The following is a 22,271-nucleotide window of genomic DNA, read 5'->3' on the forward strand; positions in this document are numbered from 1 at the left end:
CAGACCTGTTGCCCATTGAAAATGTGTGGCGCATTATGAAGCGCAAAATTCGACAACGCAGACCCTGGACTGTTGAACAACTGAAGTCGTACATCAAGCAAGAATGGGAAAGAATTCCACCTACAAAGCTTCAACAATTAGTGTCCTCAGTTCCCAAATGCTTATTGTGTGTTGTTAGAAGGAAAGGTGATGTAACACAGTGGTTAACATACCACTGTCCCAACTTTTTTGAAATGTGTTGTCTTTGTGGTGTATTCAATTGAATATAGGTTGAAGAGGATTTTCAAATCATTGTATTTTGTTTTTATTTACATTTCACACAACGTTCCAACTTCATTGGAATTGGGGCTGTACCATTTTGTCCTCTACTCATTCTTTACTTTTACTATACTCAATAATTTATATCCTACGGATGTCTGATGCTTCAGAATGGGCTCCTGATTGGCCAAAGCTACAGCACAGGGTGTGAATTCTGCATGAATCCAGCCCTCAGAGTGCCCAGCAAATCTTCTTGGTGTCACCGAGTTGTTGATTATCCACATTTGCATTCAGACCTCTGAGAATCCCACTGAAATCCAGCTTTTCCCAGTGCGCATAACTGTCTTGAAACCAGGAAAATTGATCTGCTGAATGCAGCTCTGTGCTGCAAGTGGAAATGTGACATCATCTCTCCATCAGATCCCTAAATCTACAGGAGACAGATTACCTGATTTTGCCAGCGGGCAAAATATTTAAATATGTAAATCAGTTTGCTCTATCCGCCATGGTGTGACACGATCTTTACATTGTGAGATCATGAAAACTGAAACTAGCCATCGTCTTTAAGCACTCAGCCCATTACATGTGTATTTTGGCTTTCTCAGGGAGTTGCCTTTCCTCTTCCTCCTCCTCCTCAGATAGTGATGAACCCTCCGTGGTCACTGGTGACTGACTCGGGGACCACACACCGACCCCTCCTCCTGGTCACACGCCGCTTCCGGTGGAATTTGGCATAACAACGAAAGCCTGAAAGAACAATAACAGAGTCATGGGAGTAGATTCGACATGACTGAGATGTGCTGTGACAGACACAACAAGAGTAAACACACCAGCGCCAATAACTTCTTAATCATTAGCTGTGGCATTTTAAGAATAGGAATAACTTCATTAATCCTGAAGGAAATGGTTTTGTTTTTTATAACAAAATAAATAAATCAAAACAAGCATCTGTTGATGATGAAGGCATCTTCATTATTTGATGGTATTTCATGCAAGTTTGTGATTCTGTATGGTCTTGACATTTGATCAGTTTTGTTCTAAATGGAATCCTTTTATCCTCGACACCTCTAACATCAAGCTTTATCCTTTTTGGGTCAGACAAGCTTGAATTAAAGGGCTATGGCCTTGAGTTTAACCTTTATGGGTTACTCAAGGTCAAAAGCCTTGCAAACAAAAGAAGTTGGTTTATGACTTTACATTAATGTTTAATAGTAAGCATAGCCTTTGTTATATTATATGAATTCTTTGAAATAGCCACTCTAAATGCATTTAACCTTTCAAGGTTACTCAAGGGTCATGTGACAAACAGAGAAGTGAGGTGACTTGACTGACTTTAATGTCTAATAATAACCATAGGTGTAACTTTTATGGATTTTTTTTTAAATAGCCATTCAAAATGCCCTCGACCTTTCAAGGTTACTCAAGGTCAAGGGTCATGTGACCAATAGAAAGACAACATGGCATAAATGTCTAATAGTAACCACAGGTAAAATAGTGCAGCAGATAACTGAAACAATCATGCAAATGGTAATAAAAGCATCAAATTCAGCAGAAATATTCCTTAGACACGATTGGCCACTTGACTTTTCAATCGGTGGTCAGGTAGGGGTCAATTGAAGAATTACACAGAGGTCAAAATTAAAAGATGCTCCAATCATATTAAAAATATTCCACATTATTTGCCTGATCATAAAGATTTCAAAAAGGTATAATTTGGACTATCTGGGACTGAATTCTATGGAGTTATGGGATAAAAACAGAGAAAGGTGACAAAGGTCAGTTTCATTTTGTACAGGGGTCAAAAGTTAAAGTTGCTCCAATTTTGGTAGAAAGTGATGCAAATTATTGGTAGAGCTAATAGGATTAATAAATGGAATAGTTTTAGCCCAGCAGATTACCCTAAAAATCTTTCAGTAGGTGATGCAAGCATGAAATTTGGCATGAAACATCCTTAGGCACTATTTTATCAAAAAAGCATGTTAGCCACTCAAAATCTAGAAATGGCTGCCATTTTTTCAAGATGGCGGCCATACGGTATTCTTGAATTAGAAAAACTGATGGTGCAACTGAAAATCGCACATGAAACGTGTAAAAATGCATACAAATGGACACCAAAACAGGGTCAAAACAACAAAAAGGTAATATTAATTACAGTATGTACAATTATATCCTAATCACCTTTCAAAGCAATTCAATTATCACAATTACATGAGCATAGTGCGGTGCAGGGCAGTGTCAGCCGCAAGCATTTGCACCTGCCATGACACTCAGTTTTACATCCACATTTTGTCAATTGTTGGCAGCTTTCAGCAACTGGTGGCAATTTTGTCCAAATAATCATCCACATTTCACCATTTTTCTTCCAGCCCCAATCGCCAGGACTTTCTCTTTCCATATTGCAGATCGCGGCTTGACCCCAGATACATCCTGTTTGATAAATCGCACGCTTTGTATGCTCAATCAGTGCTCCGCGGGTTGGAGGAATAGACTCATAGGACCTCTGCTTCCAAGCAAACAAATCGAGTCCTGCATCATCAATACTTGCAGTCGGACTTGATCTATCATACATCATAATCACAAACTTTTCCAATACATTCTGATCGTGTTCGCTTATCACTGGTGGATACTTGCTAAGCTTTGAGAATACATCTGTAACATCGGGACAAACATCCCATGTCTGCCATGCAGTTTTCTTTCCCTTACCTTGAAAGGTGGAGACAACATCACATCCCGTGAAGGCATGGAAGAACAACAAACCGTTCGATTTATCACCGCCAATTTTCTCATGGATATCGTTGACTGGAATCCATCTTAAACTCTTTCCTTGACCAAACTCTATCCAAAGTGATTGTAGTCCTATGTTGATAAGATCAGGCAAGACATTCACGCCGATAACCAAAACATCTGTGTCATTAGCTTTAATCATGATGAATTTTCTTCCTTCTGCTGCAGCATGTCTGGCATGTACAAAAAGTCGCATATGTGCTTCCTCGTGATTACATTTTGAGAGACCTTCAAGATTTACTGGCCTGTTGCAAACACTGTCTTCTCTTGTAACATAAACAACATTTGTTGTGCAAAGTTCACTCACTTTCGTAGCTAGAAAGTTGAACAGTTCTGTTTTGTTCGTATTGTCTCATGAAATTCTGCCAATTTTTTGGAATGTTACCTTTTTCTGATACCCTTCGCCTTCCTCCAAACCCTCGTTTTGTCCTCGTCTCAGCCTTTAAACTGCTTGATTTGTAGACATCAAACACCAGCTCGATTCTAGAACATTTTGAGCAGTAGGATTGAACTTTTGGAACAAACCCCAGAGTAGCATACTTTTCAAAGGTCTTGGAAATCTTTGAATGGGTGGAATTGACTAAAGCTGACCCATCGATAATTATTACTTCAGCACCAGGTTGTTTCTCTGCAAGTGTGACTTTGTCCTCAAGAATCTGTGCCAGTTGAGATTTTTGACTTGGATGCAGTCTGCCATTGTCACTAAGAGATGCCAGTGAAGATTGATTTTCATGCTTGAAAAAAATTGTTTAAATCACACTCTCGTGACTGGCATGAAATAAACAATTTAGAAAACAAGTGACAGTCATCTTTAATATTCTGTTTCAGATCTTTTGAGGATGCTTCTGGCTTTTGACGAAAGAAACCAATATTGTTCCTCTTTATTGGATGATAAAACTTACAGTCTTGTCCCTCTTCAAGACCTTTTAGAAACTCGTCAAAACTTGCTTATCTAAATACATCGTCATAACATGCCGAAGTTCAGATTTTGGAGCCTCTTTTTCACACAAGAAACATACTGTCTTCAAGAGAGCTCCGTCTACTTTTTGTAGGTACACTATGGGCATCATCGGAAATATTTGTAGCAGCAGATCGTTTGCGTGCCCTTTCAAGCTTCCTATTGCTAAATGAAAGTCTACAGCTTTGGTGATATTTAGCATTGTTTTTCCTTAGTGTTCCTTCTATGCCACTACCTTGATCTAACCAATTGGGGTCTAGTTTGATTGGCATCTGATGAATCGCATTAAAAAGAGGAATATTTCTTGCAAGCATAACGTACCCATCATTAGCTCTGTCCGTTTGATAACGGGTTGGTGGAGATTTAAGATCTTCATCTTTATCAATCTGACAAAGGCAACATTTACTCCAGTCTGTCTCCAAGTTTGATGACAATGGTCTCACATTTGCCATTTTTAAAAACTAAAGGTCATAGATGTATCAATGTATATATATTGACTCTTTATAATCTTGAAACTGACAATATTTAAGGCCGAGGGTTTATCCTTTTACCACCTTAAAATTATCTTAAGCACATTGAAATATGGGATACAACTAGGTTCATGGTAAATTTACCCCTACACCTAGCCCGATCATTCATCCAACATTATTTAAGTCCTGTGCGATCTGTACACCATCCGGGTAACAACTGCTCTAAATATACTCTTATCTGCTGCACCAAAATGCAGTCAGTGAATGAATAGACATTATCAATCCATTCATAAAAATGTATACGATAGATTGATAAGAGTCCATCGCCTCAAGGTTATTAACATAACTCAAAAACAGCAGAAAATGTAACTATCTTGTAAACCACCAAATTAAGAGGGCATATAATGAGGAAAAAAACTCCTACACATCTTCTGAACTTTGATGCCCCAGATCAACTGAAAAAGCAAGCTAATCGAGCCTGTGTTATATCTCATTGATGTGTCTGCCACCTGCTGGATGATTCGTGGATGATGGATGGATGGACGCACAGAAAAGCATCAGGCACCAAATAAAGTCATTTCTGATTATTCAACAGCAGTTACAGTGTAAGACACAAATGCAACAGTCACAACTCCACACACCTCACAGAAAGAACTTTGTATGTTTTCTTTCTCTCTATGACTCACCACACGTGAATTAGAAGTTAGGGTTACCCACTTACACCCATGATCCTTGATTGGTGTGAGTGGGTCTAGAAAATGAATGAAACAGGCTTGTTTGTCAGCTTATCACACATTTCCAGTTTAATTTGAGGTCAAAGACTCTTTTCATAAGAAATGGCCAATAATGCCCTTCAAGGTTTTCCTTGGCATATATCCCAGCACTCGACAATGTTTTATGAAACTTTTCGTAAACACAGATTAGAAATCCCGATGTCACCACCTGAACCGATTCAGACCAAAACCAGCTGACATGAAGTAAAACATCCAACCAGGCAGAGGTGAAATTGAAAGATTTTTTTAAGTCTTAAAAAAAAAAAAAAAAAAAAAAAAAAAAAAAAAAAAAAAAAAGCACATCTGAGTTTTTGCAGATGATCCTTTGCTTTATCATTATGAACATCTGAACATCTATGACCACTGATTGTGACCACACTTGGGACATCTGTTAATCATTACATGACATGATTTTCTCCTCACTCACCTTCCTCACACATGCAGTCATCATAGCACTTGTTGTTGAGTCCTCGGTTGTGAACTTTACACTCGTGTTGTCTCAGGTCACAGCAAGAACCTTCAGCAGAGGAATTACGCACTGTTAAGCAGCAGAACGGTCCACTCGCACTCTTCAAAATCAAACCCAAACAAAATCAAATTTGTTCTGTCATGGTTTCGTAGTCAACTCCAGATTCAAGAGTCCCAAATCAAAAGCTCAGATTGATAAAACAAATACTTTTTCCTTCGACAAATAAAGAAACAAACACAGATGGGGAAGTAATGACCAAAAGACAAAGAAAGAAAGAAAGAAAGAAAGATGTAGCCAGAAATGGGGTGATATGAAACACAAACAGAAAGTGACATACAAAGGCAGACAAAAACATATCTTACACGCAGTACTACACAGCACACAAAACTGTTATACAGTACAGATGCTGATCAACAGATACCCTCATACTCTGACTGAAGCACTTGAGAAGCTGATCTTTACTAACCTGGAAGGCAGTCCAGGTGATGGTCACATGGCTCAATCGCATCTGCAGTTACATTTCCACTGCTGAGGTTTTTACTCCGCCTCTTGTCTGCAGGAAGACACATAATTAAACACAAGAGATTTAACCTCAGCTTTGTAAGGGTGGGTTAGTCCTGAAAACCCAGCATGTATTTGTACAGCTGTTGGGTTTGTAAATGAATGTTATCAAATCCTAAAGCGTAGATATAAAGATGAAGCAGTAACACAAACATTCAGTGACTTGGTGTGAATTAGAAGATCACTATTGTAGTTTCCTTCAGTAAATCAGAAGGCACTCGGAGGTTAGTTTTGAGGCATCCATCTGCAGAAACTTCCAAGGGGCATTAGTCTGAGATGAGGTACCACTCTCAGGGAATTTTAGACTCCTATCCACTGGCACTACCTTCTTGCAGACACACCAACCAGATTAAGAAAACGGAGATGCACCACTAGATTAGATTTTATTAATCCCTTGGGAAGACTCCCTCAAGGAAACTGAGGTCCTAGCAGCATTGTATAGCAGCACACAGTATCAAAAGTAGAAGTAAAAGACAATGTAAATGTAAAATGTAAATATAAATACTGCTAGCTACTACTGTTCCTCTCCTTCCTGTCCCCTGTCTTCCTGTTACTCCTCCTCCCTTCGGGTGAGGAGTTAAGTGTGATGCCCTGAGGGAAAAAGGAGTTTTTCAGTCTATTGGTCCTTCACTTGGGAAGGAGCAGTCTCTGGCTGAAGAGGTTCTTCTGGTTGCTGATGACGGTGTGCAGAGGGTGACTGGTATTGTCCATAATGTCCAACGATATGATAAAAACAATAAGATAAAATCAAAGAAATGACTGAAATCAGCATCTTAACAAGTGTCAAAGTCCAAAGTGAATGTCCAGCAGTTTGTCTAGTGTTCTCTTCTCTGCCACAGTCACCAGAAAGTCCAACTTCATGCCATTACAACAAAACCTGAAGTGGAAAATTATTGGGAAGTGACTATTAGGGGTATTGTTCTATGGGGTCGAGCACACAAAGTGACAATAAGGAAATGTGTCCTTGTTGACCCATCTTCCACAAGTATGGAGGTCGGGGACATGAAAAATGTAAGCAGGTGACAGATTGTGGCAGGGGCATTATGGTGTTGATCTTTGCCTTTAGACCTATGAGTGTAGAACATCACATCTCTGTTGAGTCAGAAGGTGGTGCAAGAGGTTGAGCAGGTAGAGGTGAAAGTGTCTGGCTTCATAATCAAATCCTTTGCCACTGATCCAAGGTCCTTCTTCAATTTTACTAAAGTAGATGTAGCAGAGTTCTACCTACAATTGTGGTTGAACAATTACATACACCTATTTTGGGCATGAATGTCATTGTAATTTTGGGCTTTGAATGATGTCTTTGAACCCAGGAACCACCATGGCTCAGGCTTACCATGAACTACAAACTGCTGGAAAGCCAGCATCACCTTCCATGGTGAAGCAAGTTTTACGTCGCTATGGACTGACAGGGTGCAGATGAGGAAAGAAGCCTCTGCTCCAAAATAGATACCTTCAAGTTAGTCTGAAATTTGCAGCTGCCCGCATGGACAAGGTTTTATGGTCAGACGAGGCAAAGACTGACCTATTTGGCCACAGTGACAAGAGGTACATTTGGAGGAGTAAAGGTGAGGCTTTCAAACCAAAGACCACTGAATCAACTGTCAAGCATGATGGTGGTGGCATCATGCTCTGGGGCTTTTCTGCTGCCAGTGGTATTGGTGCACTCCAGAAAGTAGATAGAATAATGAAGGAGGACTACCTCCAAATTCTTCAATGTCACCTCCCAAACACACATCAAAACAGGTTGGGGGCTGGATCAAGCAAGCCAACATTAAGCTTCTGGAATGGCCTTCCCAAAGGCCCTGTCTCCAACCCTATTGAAGATTTGTGGGCTATGCTGAAAATCCAAGTCTGTGCCGGGAAACCATCAATTTAAATGAACTCTACCAATTCTGCCAAGAAGAGTGGTCAAACATCCTACCAGAAGTTGTTGATAGCTACAAAAAGGGATATTTAACCAAATATTAGTGGGGCTGCACATATAATTTTGACACTGTGTGGATTAGAGAAGATCCAAAATGGATTCAAACTTGTGAACCCAAGTCTCGTTTTTTTGATGGTTATTAGTAATGTACTCTGTACACACATTCCACTGTGGCAAATGAACAGTTCAAAGACATCATTAAAAGCTCAAAATTACCATGACATTCATTCCCATGATGAGTATATGTTCCGACTGTAACTGTAAATACTAACTTTTCTTCCTAGAGGTTGGCCAGGAGTCCACTGGTTTCATGTCTTCATAATCTGTCCAATCAAAAAGTGCCATATCCAAAGTTGGCATCACCTCTCCTTGTCCTCTCTGAAAAAGAAAAAAAGACTTGACAGGAAACATTACACACTGACTGATATGCACGCACACATAGCACTGCTTACATCAGTAGGTACAGTGATAAAAATGGAACAAAGGGGAAAATAATTACATGTATGAGGTGCCAGTTAAACTTGGCATCTCTGCATTATAAAAGACTAAAATCCATTCTTTGGTTATCAAAGTAGGTGCCATTTTTTTCAGATTTGCAAATCAATTAATTGACTAATTTCCATAGAGGAAGACGGTGGATTCACAAAGTGTTCTGTCGCTTTGTGACAAAAAGTCTTCACAGAAACAATAACAGAGCCTGAAATTCAATCGACTGGTGACGGGGGGAATCACTAACTTTGACACAAATATATCACAGTTGTGTTGCAAATGTACTGATGTAAGCAAGTGTAAAGTTTATCACAGTTACAGATTGTTTAACAATGATTTTGACACCACGCACCATCTACTATGTCATTGTTCATGAGTCATTTTTATTTTTAAATGTTACTTTACTTTTTGCAGTAATCCTATACTAGGGGAGCTACGACCACTACCTTTGCACTCCCCCCCCAGGACTAAACCAAACCAACTGTTTTAGGTTCCTTCGATGACCCCAAAACACAATCAGGATGTTCCCAAAAATAAAAACTGGCCTCAAGCCAGTTATCCAAGATGGCCACCAAAATAGTTTTTTTTTTTTTCTTTCACTAAAACACCTTTACACAACATATAAACAATGTAAATGTCACAGAGATTCAATGGGAAGACCATTGCAGGTCACAGCAAACTCATTTGTGCCTAAACTAAATTCATTCATGGGTTTAAGATTCAAAATGGCATCCAAAATGGCCACCAATCGACCCGTATTATTAAAATACATAGTAGGAACAAACAATAGACTTAATAATGCCAGAAATCATTGGTATTTTAGTGAAAAAACCCTATTTTGGCAGCCATCTTGGATAACTGGCTTGAGCCCAGTTTTTATTTTTGGGAACATCCTGATTGTGTTTTGGGGTCATCTAAGGAACCCAAAAAAGTTGGTTTGGTTTAGTCCTGGGGGGGGAGGGGGGTGCAAAGGTAGTGGTCATAGCTCCCCTAGTACTACACCCACGACCCGATCCCAGATAAGCGGTTGAAGATGAGTGATGGAGTGAGTAATCATACACTGTTACTCTTTTTAAAGAGTTTGCCACCGTATTTGTTCATCCCACAATTATAAATGAATGTATCTATTTATTATCTATATTCAATTTTATCTAAATAACATTCCCACCAAGTCTGAAGGAAATTCTTCCAGGTGTTTTTGAGGTATCTTGTCCACAGGCAAACAGACAGACAGATACACACATCAGTGAAAACTATCCAACTATTGCCGCTTCACTGACATGCAGGGTAATAAAAATATAGCTTTTCTTGGAAATAGATCCGTATTTGTTTGTTTCACCCTTTGGAAGTAGGCCTATGAGGAAATATCAATTAGATTAATTGCAGTGAGCTACCAAATAGCGCTTGGCGAATCATTTTGCCATCAGCGGAAGATCGAAGATTAATTAAAAACCCTCGCAGAGCACCCAGCCCCTGCTCCAGAGGATCAAATAAGGCAAACACATTTTTCCTTCAATAATATTTGACTGCTGACAGAGTAAAGAGAGTCTTCTGGGATTACATCCTCTAAACTGAATACCAAGCAGACTGATGGTCCAAGTCCACAAACGTCAAGCAATTAGAGCAGAAGAAGAATCCCGCAGAGCCACTATCATTTACTCTAAAGTCGCTTCGAATCTAAATGTTACGTAAATATCACTCTTACTTGGAAAATTTATCTTCTTTTTAAAGTGAGGGAAGATTATTTTCTTTGGTTTATTGATGGAACACAATCCTTAGGTCATAGAAAAAGATATGGTTTAGGGGAGTCGGACACACCCACGGATATCCTCATAAACGGGGATGATTAAAAAAGAAGAAAAAAATCCATATACACTTAATATTAGCATCACTTTCAAGCAGATTTAAGATTTTCTGAGGCATGAAAGCACTAATGGGACACATTTTCACTCTGCTCACTGGAGCCACACTGAGGCACAACAGACACGGCCCTTGATAAGCGCCCGGGTTTTGTGAGGGTTACCTGGGGTTTAGTGGAAGCTGCCGGCAGTGTTGGGGGATGATCATTTATCACCGTGGTAACCACAGAAGAGCCGGAGCCAAAGACTGCAATGATGGGGGATGAGAGGTCACTGGGCGGGGTCACACTACGAGAGAGGGAGTCGGCGAAAGAGGAGGGAAGGTCTTCGAACGGATCCCTGTCCTTCAGTGTATAGCTGAGCTCTGGCTCTGGATGGAACCCTGAAAAGTGAAGACGGCGAAAGAGAATTCTGTCAATCTTACAAACTTGCTGAAATGATTGTCGTCTCCTTATAAGCCACAAAATGACAACAAAAACCTTAAAGGTGGGTATCCATGACACTAGATCCCCCTGAACCTGATACTAAAACATATTAGTACAAAGGGTGGGAAAAAGATATTTCAAAGTTTGTCATAAAATCTACTCATAACTAGCCTGGACATCATCTCTGTACATTGTCCACCTTGCTGTCCAGCAGGGTCAAGGGTACTGTCATAACAGTACCCTTGACCCATTGAAGCTTCTTCGTCTTTCGGCTGTTCCTGTTAGGGGTCGCCACAGGAGATCAATCGTTTCCATCTCACCCTGTACTCTGTATCTTCCTCTCTCACACATTTCGTGCTGCTGAATCACGACATGCCGTGAGACTGGGATGGAAAATGTCTGTATCAGCAGCACCTGGCTGTCCGGCTGCTACCCATGACAACACCCCCCCCCAACACCTATTTGGGATGATAGATAAAAACTGATCTTTAGTTTGAGATTTTTTAATTATTTATTTGTTTGTTTCAATTATTTTTGTTTTCTCAAAGCTCGGTGCACATCTGTACCCTCTGAAATCTCACCTTTTCCGTGCCGCCTCTTGTTACGCCTGCTCCCTTGACGCCGGTGCTCAAATTGATGCCCATTCCCATGTCCATGCCCTCTCCCTTTGCGTGTCCCAAGAAGGTGGTTATCCCGGACCTGGGATGGGTTCCTCAAATGAACTTTATCCCGGTCCTGGAAAGGACCCATTTCTAGTCTTACGGGGCTCAGGCCCTCCAGGCCTGTGCCATCATTCTCAGGCCAGGCCAGGGAATGCAAGGGTTGGTGGGAAGGCAGCCCAGCTCTGTCTTTGGCCACCCGAGACCCCTGCCTTTTGTGTACACCACGGTCCCGGTTGTAGTCGTGACCAGGAAAATCTTGATGGTACTGCAGGGCGTTGCTGCCACCTGCTGAGGTCTGTCTTCTCTTGCTGTGGGAGGTCCCGGTGTCAGACCTGTGTGACAGTGCCAGGGTGGCAAACAGGGACACCAGGAGCAGACTCCAGAGAGCCATTGTCTGGCGGGCACAGTGCAACCTGCTGGGAAGAGACAATTCATACTTTAACTATTTTATAGTGGTACATCTCCAAGAAATTCCCCAAGAGAGAAAAAACAAAAAAGAAACAGGTAGAGTGGCTGAAATAACATCCAGACACAAAAGCATCTGATGACACCGAAGAGTAAAGAAACATGGAAATGTTTTGCAAAGACATAAAATTGTTGCTCCATACTCAAGGAGAGCAAAATTACATCGTAAAATTCATTCTACAGTTTGATTTTAGAAGATCTTCAGATTTCAGGACCTGCAGGCAACATCTGACAGCTGCATCATCTGCAGGGTGTCCCAAAAATCATTTGTCTCTAATAGGGCAGCGCAGCCTTGTTTGAACCCCTGCGTGACATTGCAGGATTTGACCACATCTGGGGACAACCATCGCCAACATAGCAGAGAATCCCGGGTGGAGTGTGGGAGTTTCAGCACAAACAATTCGCCCTGGCTTGGTAAACTGAAAAGTATACTCACTGCCACCTAGCGGACCTGCCTGTTTAAGACGTGCTGGTTTAAGATGGTTTCTGCTGAAACCCTGATCCTCTGAATGGTTTGTGCTGACACTCCCACACTCCACCCGGGGATTAGTCTCTCCCTACAAACAGCATCAGTTCCAACGGGAAAATGGCGGACTGTTTCGTTTTCGGCTGCAATCACCAAAGCAGTCGCGAAAACTGCAGTTTTTTTTTTCAGTTCCCAGTGGAGAAGGGAAGATGAGGTAAATGGGAGATGTCGTGTAGGTAAGTGGTAGCCTACACAAATAATCAGGGTAGCTGTGCACAATCGCCTCGACACGTCATAAACAAACCGCAACACATGTCCACTTTCCCACTGCATCATCACTTTTTATTTGCACTTTCACATTGTTTGCGTGTAATTTGCCCAAAAACTCCGTGCCGCGTTTGTGTCCCTGGAAGTAGAGAAAAGATGTCATATGCGTCGTATTTGACCTCTTTAGCGCCCTCCCTCTAACGAGACCGTGCTGCCCAATACATGCAACAGCTAATCTGAATTCTGTTTTTCTTTATTTTTCCCCAGACATCAAGATATATGTGAGGAATTTCTTCTGATGTAGTTTGAGACGTTCCAATGAGGATGCTGCTTACAATCGAGCAAAAAGAGAAACTGGTAGAATTCTACTTTGAGACCAAATCGACCGTGCAAACCCAAAGACAATATCAATGTCATTTTGCAGTTAGAAAAGCTCCAGACAGAAAGAGGATACGGAGGACTGCAAAGAAGTTTCAAACTGACAGAACTGTTTACAATGTCAACAAAGGGAGATCTGACCGAACCAGAGGAGCCGCGGTGCACGTATTGAGCACATTCTGTGAGAGCCAAAACGCTTACAAACTGAGGTGAAATCAGAAATGAATTCCCTGAGATATGCTTTAAGATGACATATGACATATCAGTATCCAAAGATGTATAGATTTTCTATGGCTTTATTTTTGTGGCACTTTCTTGGCGGGACACCCTGTATATCTAAAAATGATTAAGTACCAACAGGCTGAAAATGATCCGAAGCCTATTCTGGAGCTATTTTGTATTCACATCACAGTTATAGTTCAATTGTGCTGAAATCAAGCTACCTAAAAGGGGCAGCAGAAAGGAAATAAAGTTGATCCATGGCCTCTAAGGTTGGAGAGCACATATTGTCAAATGTTTTATTCATTTTCCTTTAGAGAGTCCAAATCAATTAAGGACCAAATTTTTTAACAAAATAAATAAATGTAAATTATATATACAGTATACACACATACATAAATAATAATATTTTTCGGGGAGGTGATGGTCTAGTGGTTAAGCACTGGACTTGAGACCAGAGGATCCTTGGCTCAAATCCCAGCCGGACCAGAAGAATCACTAAGGGCCCTTGGGCAAGGTCCTTAATCCCTGAGTTGCTCCCGGTGTGTATGCATGGCAGCACCCTGATATGAGTGTGTTTGTGTGAATGGGTGAATGTGAGGCGTAATTGTAAAGCGCTTTGAGCGCCTGATGCAGATGGAAAAGTGCTATATAAATGCAGTACATTTATTTCCACATCACATACGTGCTACCACATGGTTATGTTTTATATACCATAATAAACACTTCATATAAACTTGAGGTTCTGTCAATCCATGGTAGACTGACAAACAGATGGTAAATGGACTGCATTTATATAGCGCTTTCCATCTGCATCAGACACTCAAAGTGCTTTAGAATAATGTCTCACATACACCTAGATGTCAGGCTGCTGACATGCAAGGCGCTGTTCTGTTCAGTGCTCATATAAATAAAGTACATCCTGGTGAACCAAGCAGTATTGCTACCACTTTGTCGAACTATTGGATGGATTTAAAGAGTGACCAAAGAGTCAGCTCAGGTCTGGGAGCAAACCTGGTGCCTTGCATTGTCACATCCACTGGATCCTGGATGGCAACCACCCAGGCAAGCAAGTGGTTCAACTCCACCTCACACAGGCGGAACTTGGTCATCCCCTTGGCCTTTTCCAGTTGCTAGGGTCCCTATCACTGAGGCACCTACGAACTGGATCATGCTTAGAGAAATACAACACATGGCCAAAATGTTGGAGCTTACTTTCCATCTGCCAACTCATCCAACTCACTCCAGAAATCTCTCTTCATCTCACAACCTACCTGTGGGGCATATGCACCTCTTCAATTTCCAACTTCACACTCATCACCCTGTCAGACCCTCACTTAAACGCTAACAAACAATATATTTTTCCTTCAGAATGACCCCAACAACATTTCTACCCTCAAGAACCCAAATACCAAAGCATCCAGGTCTCACAGCCACACAATAACCAAAGGGTCAGGGGATTAACTCCCTGTTATTTCTGCGTGTGGGTATGAGCTTGAATCTGCATATGGGTCTGTAGCTCTCAGCATGTAATGATCTACATAGAAGGAAACCACATGAGAGTGGAACCTGGTGTGGCGTAACGTGTCACATCATGAGACTACATTAACCATGCAGCAATGTGCAACTACGAGGTCTGTGAGAAAAGTATTGGACCTTTTTATTTTTTCAAAAACTATATGGATTTGAATCACGTGCGATTATATCAGACAAGCTTGAACCCTCGTGGGCATGCGTGAGTTTTTTCACGCCTGTCGGTTACGTCATTCGCCTGTGGGCAAACTTTGAGTGAGGAGTGGTCCACCCCTCCCGTCAGAATTCCTTTGTCTAACAACTTGCTGAGAGACTGGCGCTTTGCTCTATCAAAATTTTCTCAGAACCTGTGAGGCAGATCGAAGTGGACACCATTCGAGAAATTCAGCTGGTTTTTGGCGAAAATTTTAACGGCTGATGAGAGATTATGGAGTGTTACTGTCGCTTTAAGGACTTCCCACGGAGCGGGATGTCGTGCCGCACTCCGAGGCGCCGTCGACCCGCCTGTTTCAAGCTGAAAACCTCCAAATTTAAGCCTCTGTTGACCCAGGACATCGTGAGAGAACAGAGAACTTTCAGAAGAGGTCGGGATCAGCAGTTTATCCAGACAGTGAACTGTTTAAAGGAGATTTTGTAATGAAAGACGTGCGGACGGATTGGCGCGTCAGCAGGCAGCCGGCACGGCGCCACAGGAAAAACACCTCCGTTGGAAGCCTTAAGGACAAGTTGGAACATGTCCAGCTATTAAACAATTTCTCAGATACTCACTCTACTGAAAGCCATCAAAAGCTGCCTGGTTTTTACAAATGGTTATCAACACCGCTGCCTGCGGCAACTTAATAGACACCAACTTATGATGTTGGCAAGTTTCACATCCTGCCACTCTGGTTCTGTCAAGGAAGCAACTTTCTGACTTCTGCACCCATTTTTGTTTATCCAAAAGCTCTGAACTGATCTGTGAACAGAATGGAACGACATCAGAAGTCAGCGCAGCACAAACCAAACTCAATGGAGCATTTGTCAGTTTGCTTTCAATTGCACATCCAGGCAGCGGTCACCATCTGTGACCCGGCTGTCCTCAAACTGTTGGAATAAGTCATCACCCTCATCCAAACTGAGAAAACACCTCAACCCTGGAGAGCCGGTCCTGCTGTATCTGGACGAGTCGAGCATCTTTTTGCACATTCCGTTGAGGCACACGCACAATTATACTGTACATAACATCCGCAGCCCTCCAACTGCACGTTTCATTACTAATGTCAACACATGAATTGAAGCGTGAATGAACTGAAATATGAGGTTCACTATTTTTGCATTAAAGGCTGAAAAATTCACCCAAACGTGAATAAAATGACAGCATAGAAGGTGCAAAAGTGAAACATTCATTTGTTTAAAACTCAAGTTAATCAACTGAGAACATCACAATCATTTCTCCCTGCAAAAAAAAAAAAAAATCCAGTTAGAATGATATTTACTCGTACATTGTGATTGCATTGTGATTTCAAAGACAAATAGATAGTTAACACCAAACCCAGTCTCCAGTGTTGAAACATGAAGCCAACGTGGAGGTGCCAAATCTTGTAGTTATTTGAATGGCTGTTTGAGACTGTCTCCAAAAGTAAGTCACTCCCCATATGTCCAACATTAGAGCAGAAATAAACACATTTACAGCCTAGTACAAAATAAATTAATAAAAAAAAGGTTTGGGGCTCTATGACTAGTTTCCCACATCATGACATTAAAAAAAAAAAAAAAAACACACACACTCAGCAGTTTCAGCTATTTTAAGCCATAACGTTTTGAATAATTACAGACAACACTAGCAGTGGAGGCTAGCTGCTGTGGACTTGACCTAGTCAAATTGTCTGTTTGTCCTTTTGTTCATTCTATTACAAATATCTGAGATAATATAGCGTACTGTTTGGTTAATTGTACAAACGGAGCCTCAAAGAAGTCTGCGCTCCGGTATTTCCACTGAATGAAATTTGGGTATTATTTAATTTATAGGTTAGTACGAATTAGCAAGTAGCTTGGTGTGTTTCAAGCAACACATCTGGGACAGGTGCGCTGCTCGGCTACGCACTGCATGTCAGTATGTTCCGTTTGTTTGTGTCTTGTTTTCCAGGTTTTGTGTTTTTACTCGCTTTACAACAACATACAGTTGTTGACTGTTTGGATGAGAGGATAAACTCATCAAGAATGCCTTTGATTGTGTGGATTATTGGCCTGCGTGGCCCTGGCTGTCATTGCTACTGCTGCTAACAATAGCACACCTGAGTGACATCAACATGGGAAAGTGTGAAGAGCCGACACAAACAATCCGCTTGTACAGTCGAGAGATTTTGCTGGAGTTATGAGAGCTGACTACGCAGAGCTTCTTCACCGACACTACTGGATCATATCCCTCTGGAGTTGATCAGAACCAAACGGAGAACAAAGCACGGAAGGCGAGGGGGGGATTAAGAACCAGCTACGGCGGAGAGCTAACCGCGCCCCTCAATCATCCTCTCAAACTTGCAGGCAGCACATTGTGAAGGACCAGCTATGTGATCCAAATGTGGAAATACTGGGAATGACATTAAGACCTTTTTACTAACCCAGAGAGTTTGGATGCATTTTACTCTTTGTGGTATATGCCCCTCCCAGCGGTAAAGCTGCTAAAGCAGCCACCATCATTGTTGATTGTGTCCATGAGTTATAGTCTATGATCCAATCATGAATTTTGACCTAATTGGTAACACTTAAGGGGACGAAATGACACTTGGAATCCAACCTCAGTGTACCATGGCCTACACAAAAATGTATGATAGCCATCCCAGGGTGGTAGCTGTAGCCAGGTAGGGGTCAATGAAGAATTACACAGAGGTCAAACTTTAAAAATGCTCCAATCATGTTGAAAACTAGATCACATTTGTCTTATCATAACAATTCCAAAAAGGTGTAGTTTGGACTATCTATGATGGAATGTTCCGGAGTTATGGGGTAAAAACAGCAAAAATGGTGACAAAGGTCAATTTCAAGTTGCAAAGGGGTCAAAAGTTAAAGTTGCTGCAATTTCAGCAAAAAATGATGCAAATTATTGGTTGAAATAAAATGATCAATAAATTGAATAGTTTTGACTGTGTTGAATGCTTTGTCTCCAAAGTAAAGGTCAAACAAGGTCAACATCCATTGAATTCTATGACATGTGACATGTTACCCTGTAACATGATAACTAAGCATGACAGATGGTGCAAACTATTCCTTTTTAGAACCCTATTAACCCAAACAACAACTTGCATAATGTTCATGTTATGAGTAGTGAATTATGTCATTCTTCCATCTGGACGCTGATACAGTGTTCCACGGTTTAATAAGGTCAGACTGAAACATTCTTTTGTGCATCAGTCGATACTTCAACTAAATATGGAGCTTAATCCATAACAACATTATCAAGGCTGCAATGCGAGTAAATTTTTGTTGTATGGATTGTTTGTGAAATATCTGTGTCTTATTTGGGTTGTAATGGAGCTACTGAATATGTAAGACAAATTTCAGATCTCTGATCTGACAAAGTATTATCTTAAGAAATATACAGTTTTAATATGTATATGCTTTTTTTTTATGAATTACTGGGGGTGTGTCCCTTTTCCATGGGATGCGGGTGTCAAAATTCTATCAGAAAATTGAAACCATCCATGCATTTGTAATATACCCATATCCCACCACCGCCCTATCCATAACAATACGCATTAACCAAACACCTGAACCAAAGTCAGCCTGTTAGCTTTGGCTTGTTAGGTAACTTCTAGATGGGGGTACATACGAGTTGAATTAATCCCACTGGTCTTGCCCACACTCCACATCTTTGCCAATTTATGGGTTGATAAACTGAGTTAAGTACAGCCTCCAGAGTCACGCCTTTTGGGCTTCAAACCCACCCTTTAGAAAACCTGTGTGACACCACCAAGGCTTTATCCAGCCATATGTATGATTCACACCACCACAAACTACAGGAGGAAAAACCTTGTGCATGATAAGAGAGCATGGGGCTGCTTCTACATATACTGTGTTTTTTGTACTGCAGTTTAACAGGATGAGACAATCCATCGTCACAGGGTGCACGGTGCTAATATGGCAATGTGGTGGGCGACTCTAGACTCATGGTGGTGCAGGACGTACAGAAAATCAATGAGTTAGACATATTGAGCTGAAGGTGTGTGTGTGAGATACAGTCTATAGTCTTCCATCACCCTGACAACACACACCCTAGGGTTTGCCTTACAGTGGACGATCTAAAAACAGGACAGAGGCAGCAGGTTGTGCACGGGGTGGAGAGGATGCTGGTGATGTCAGGATATATTTGTGGTGTAGTAGAAGCAGTGTGCTGTGGGGATTCACAGTCAGATTAATTTGGCTGTTGGGAGTCCACCAGCTGTGCAGTTTGCAGACTCGAGTGTGAAGCCGGTTGCTGAGGGCAGCGCTAAATGTCCACCGAGTCTTCAGAGTGTCAGGAGGAGGTCAACCAACTGGGTTACAAATGAAAAATGTGTAGCCAGGATTTGACACACGAGGAGCCGTTCCTGACAACCAAAAATTATTTAAGCCAGTACATTACAAAAATTTAACACCAGGGTTGGGTATCATCATCCTATTCAGGGTGAAGGCCTGTATTTTACACATGGTGTAAAGCAGTGCATTGTGCGCAACACGTTGTTGCTAGTTTCTCACAGAAGCAGCCTTTTTCATGCTCAGCGCCCAAATTATGCAGATAATGATACATTCAATGCTTAATTTGAGGGGGAGCAAGCCGAAGTGCGCTCTGGAACCTCTGACGTTGGCTCCACCAGCTATTTATCCCTTTATCTACGGCGATGGTGCCCACGCCATATTTTCCATATGCATATTTTTTTTTACCATAACTCCGCCATAGTTTGTCCAATCCGAATGATTCAAAGGGCATTGTAAAGCTAACACCAAGGGCTTTCCAATGATATATGGTGTATTACGGTAAACGTAAGCCTGTGATGTCATAACGCAGAGGAAAAACATGGACGTTTCACACTAGCGTGCCGCTGATTCTCATTACCGTAAATTCTCATGTAAGCCCTCAATCTGAAAAATTTCAACACTGACAGCAAGCCAAGAACCCGTGCTCTCCAACAGTATGCTATATGTTGCATATATTACGGTAAAGTGTGTTCTATGACTTTTGAAATGAGGAAAAAGTATGAAAAAGAGCGCAAAAGTGGCAGAAAAGTACAGAGACAGACAGCAAACATAAATGTAGTAATTTTTGAGGAAAAGGCAGGGTGTTAGTGTCATTTGTGAAGGTGTGTGTGCGTGTTTGTGTGGGTGTGCAGTTTATTTTAAGTGTGACGCACAGCATTGTTCCCAAGCCCAACCCCCCCGCCCTTCTTTTTTTTTCCTGCACCAGAGCCACGCATCCTCTGCGCTCCGGGACCTCCCACTTTACAAATGAAGCACTGGATACATTCCATTGCAAGTCGCCAATTCCAAGTCTGCATTTTTAATTTGCGATCTAAACGCGTTCCAGTGTGTCTGTTCAGGAAAACACCGACACCCACAGCAGACTTCTGTTTGTGTGGCTTCACACATCAAGCTCCTTTCTGCAATATGTTCTTCAGTCATCTTGGGGGAGGGATTGTCACAAGCTTGTGACCCACCGCTGAGTCAGATCAATTTATTGCTGAAATCCCGCCATATAACACTACATACAAGCAAAACTTGATGACAAGGGAAAGCTGCGTATGGCTTGACATTATCAACAGTAACAAGAAATTTGCTTTGTGTGCAGGCGCAGACTGCAATGGTACCAAACGTATGGAAATAAATTTGCACTCTAAATGGAACCAAACTACACTCTAAATGCAATGCAACACACATGGGATGAATAATCCATGTCATGTGACATACAAAGCATAAGGATCCACTCAGCCCTGATATAACATGCTACAGGTTGCACTAAGGTAGGTCAAGTAATGTTACAAAAGTGTTGCAACTAAAAAAAAAAAAAAAACATTTAATTGTGGTGAATTGCCATTATTTGTTGTATTACCGTTATTTGTTGATTTTCAAGTCAACAGATTTGTAGACAACAATACAGGTAAAGGTGATTAATGGTGTATGTCAACAGAATCATATTCTATATTATAATAAAGTGGCCTCTGTGTGCGTATGAGGTCTATCAGAAAAGTATCCTACCTTTTTATTTTTTTAAAAACTATATGGATTTGAATGACGTGCGATTACACCAATGATGCTTGAACCCTCGTGCGCATGCGTGAGTTTTTTCACGCGCATCGGTGACGTCATTTCCCTGTGGGCAGGCCTTGAGTGAGATGTGGTCCCGCCCTCTCGGCTGAATTCCTTTGTTTCACACGCTGCTCGAGACGGCGCGCGTTGCTTTATCAAAATTTTTTCTGGACCTGTGAGGTATATCCGAGTGGACACTATTCGAGAAATTAAGCTGGTTTTCGGTGAAAAGTTTAACGGCTGATGAGAGATTATGAGGTGTTTCTGTCGCTGTAAGGACTTCCCACAGAGCAGGACGTCCTGCAGCGCTTCCAGGCGCCGTTGTCGGCCTGTTTCGACCTGAAAACATCCTAATTTAAGGCTTAATTCACCCAGGACGTCGTGAGAGAACAGAGAAGATTCAGAAGAGGCCGGCATGAGGACTTTATGCGGACATTCCACTTTTTATGGACATTTTGTAATGAAAGACGTGCGCACAAATTCGCCGAGTCGTTCCCGTGACGACTCGGCGAATCTGTGTGCACCGCGACAGGAAAAACACCTCTGTGTTGAAAACCATTTGTAAAATTCAGGCGGCTTTTGATGGCTTTCAACAAGTGAGTAACTGAGAAATTGTTTAACAGCTTGGGCATGTTCCAACTTGCCCGTTAAGGTTTCCAACAGATGTGTTTTTCCTGTCACGACCCCCTGCGGTCGGGTCCGGCCCGACATGCGACTCTGCCCGCACGTTCTTTCATTACAAAATGTCCTTTAACAATGGAATGTCCGAATAAACTCCTCATGCCGACTTCTTCTGAAAGTTCTCTGTTCTCTGACAACTTACTGGGTCAACAGAGCCTGAAATGTGGACGTTTTCAACTTGAAACGGCGAGACGCTGCCGCCTCGAAGCGCAGATCACTGTCAGGCGCCGTGGGCTGTCCTTACGGCGACACTACCAGATCAAAATCTCTCATCAGCCGTTAAAATTTTTACCGAAAACCAGCTGAATTTATCAAATGGTGTCCACTCAGTTGTGCCTTACAGTTTTGAAAAAACTTTGATCAAACAAAGCA

General features: G+C 41.6%; 1 protein-coding gene across 2 annotated transcripts in view; it reads right to left on the bottom strand.

The window, feature by feature from the left end:
• Nucleotides 1-528: 528 nt before the first annotated feature.
• Nucleotides 529-22,271, bottom strand: part of draxin (dorsal inhibitory axon guidance protein) — a 53,642-nt gene continuing 31,899 nt past the window's right edge. Inside the window, exons 2-7 of one of the 2 annotated variants that reach the window (XM_034165884.1) lie at nt 11,555-12,051; nt 10,713-10,930; nt 8,473-8,578; nt 6,179-6,265; nt 5,671-5,760; nt 529-1,005 (exon numbers count right to left, since the gene is read on the bottom strand). In XM_034165884.1, coding sequence (XP_034021775.1) covers nt 893-1,005; nt 5,671-5,760; nt 6,179-6,265; nt 8,473-8,578; nt 10,713-10,930; nt 11,555-12,026 — 1,086 coding nt within the window. In that variant the 5' untranslated portion in view covers nt 12,027-12,051 and the 3' untranslated portion in view covers nt 529-892. The remainder of the gene's footprint in view (nt 1,006-5,670; nt 5,761-6,178; nt 6,266-8,472; nt 8,579-10,712; nt 10,931-11,554; nt 12,052-22,271) is intronic. The other variant, XM_034165885.1, reaches the window with a different exon arrangement.

Source organism: Thalassophryne amazonica, chromosome 3, assembly GCF_902500255.1.
Source record: "Thalassophryne amazonica chromosome 3, fThaAma1.1, whole genome shotgun sequence".
In the NCBI taxonomy this organism is placed as follows: domain Eukaryota; kingdom Metazoa; phylum Chordata; class Actinopteri; order Batrachoidiformes; family Batrachoididae; genus Thalassophryne; species Thalassophryne amazonica.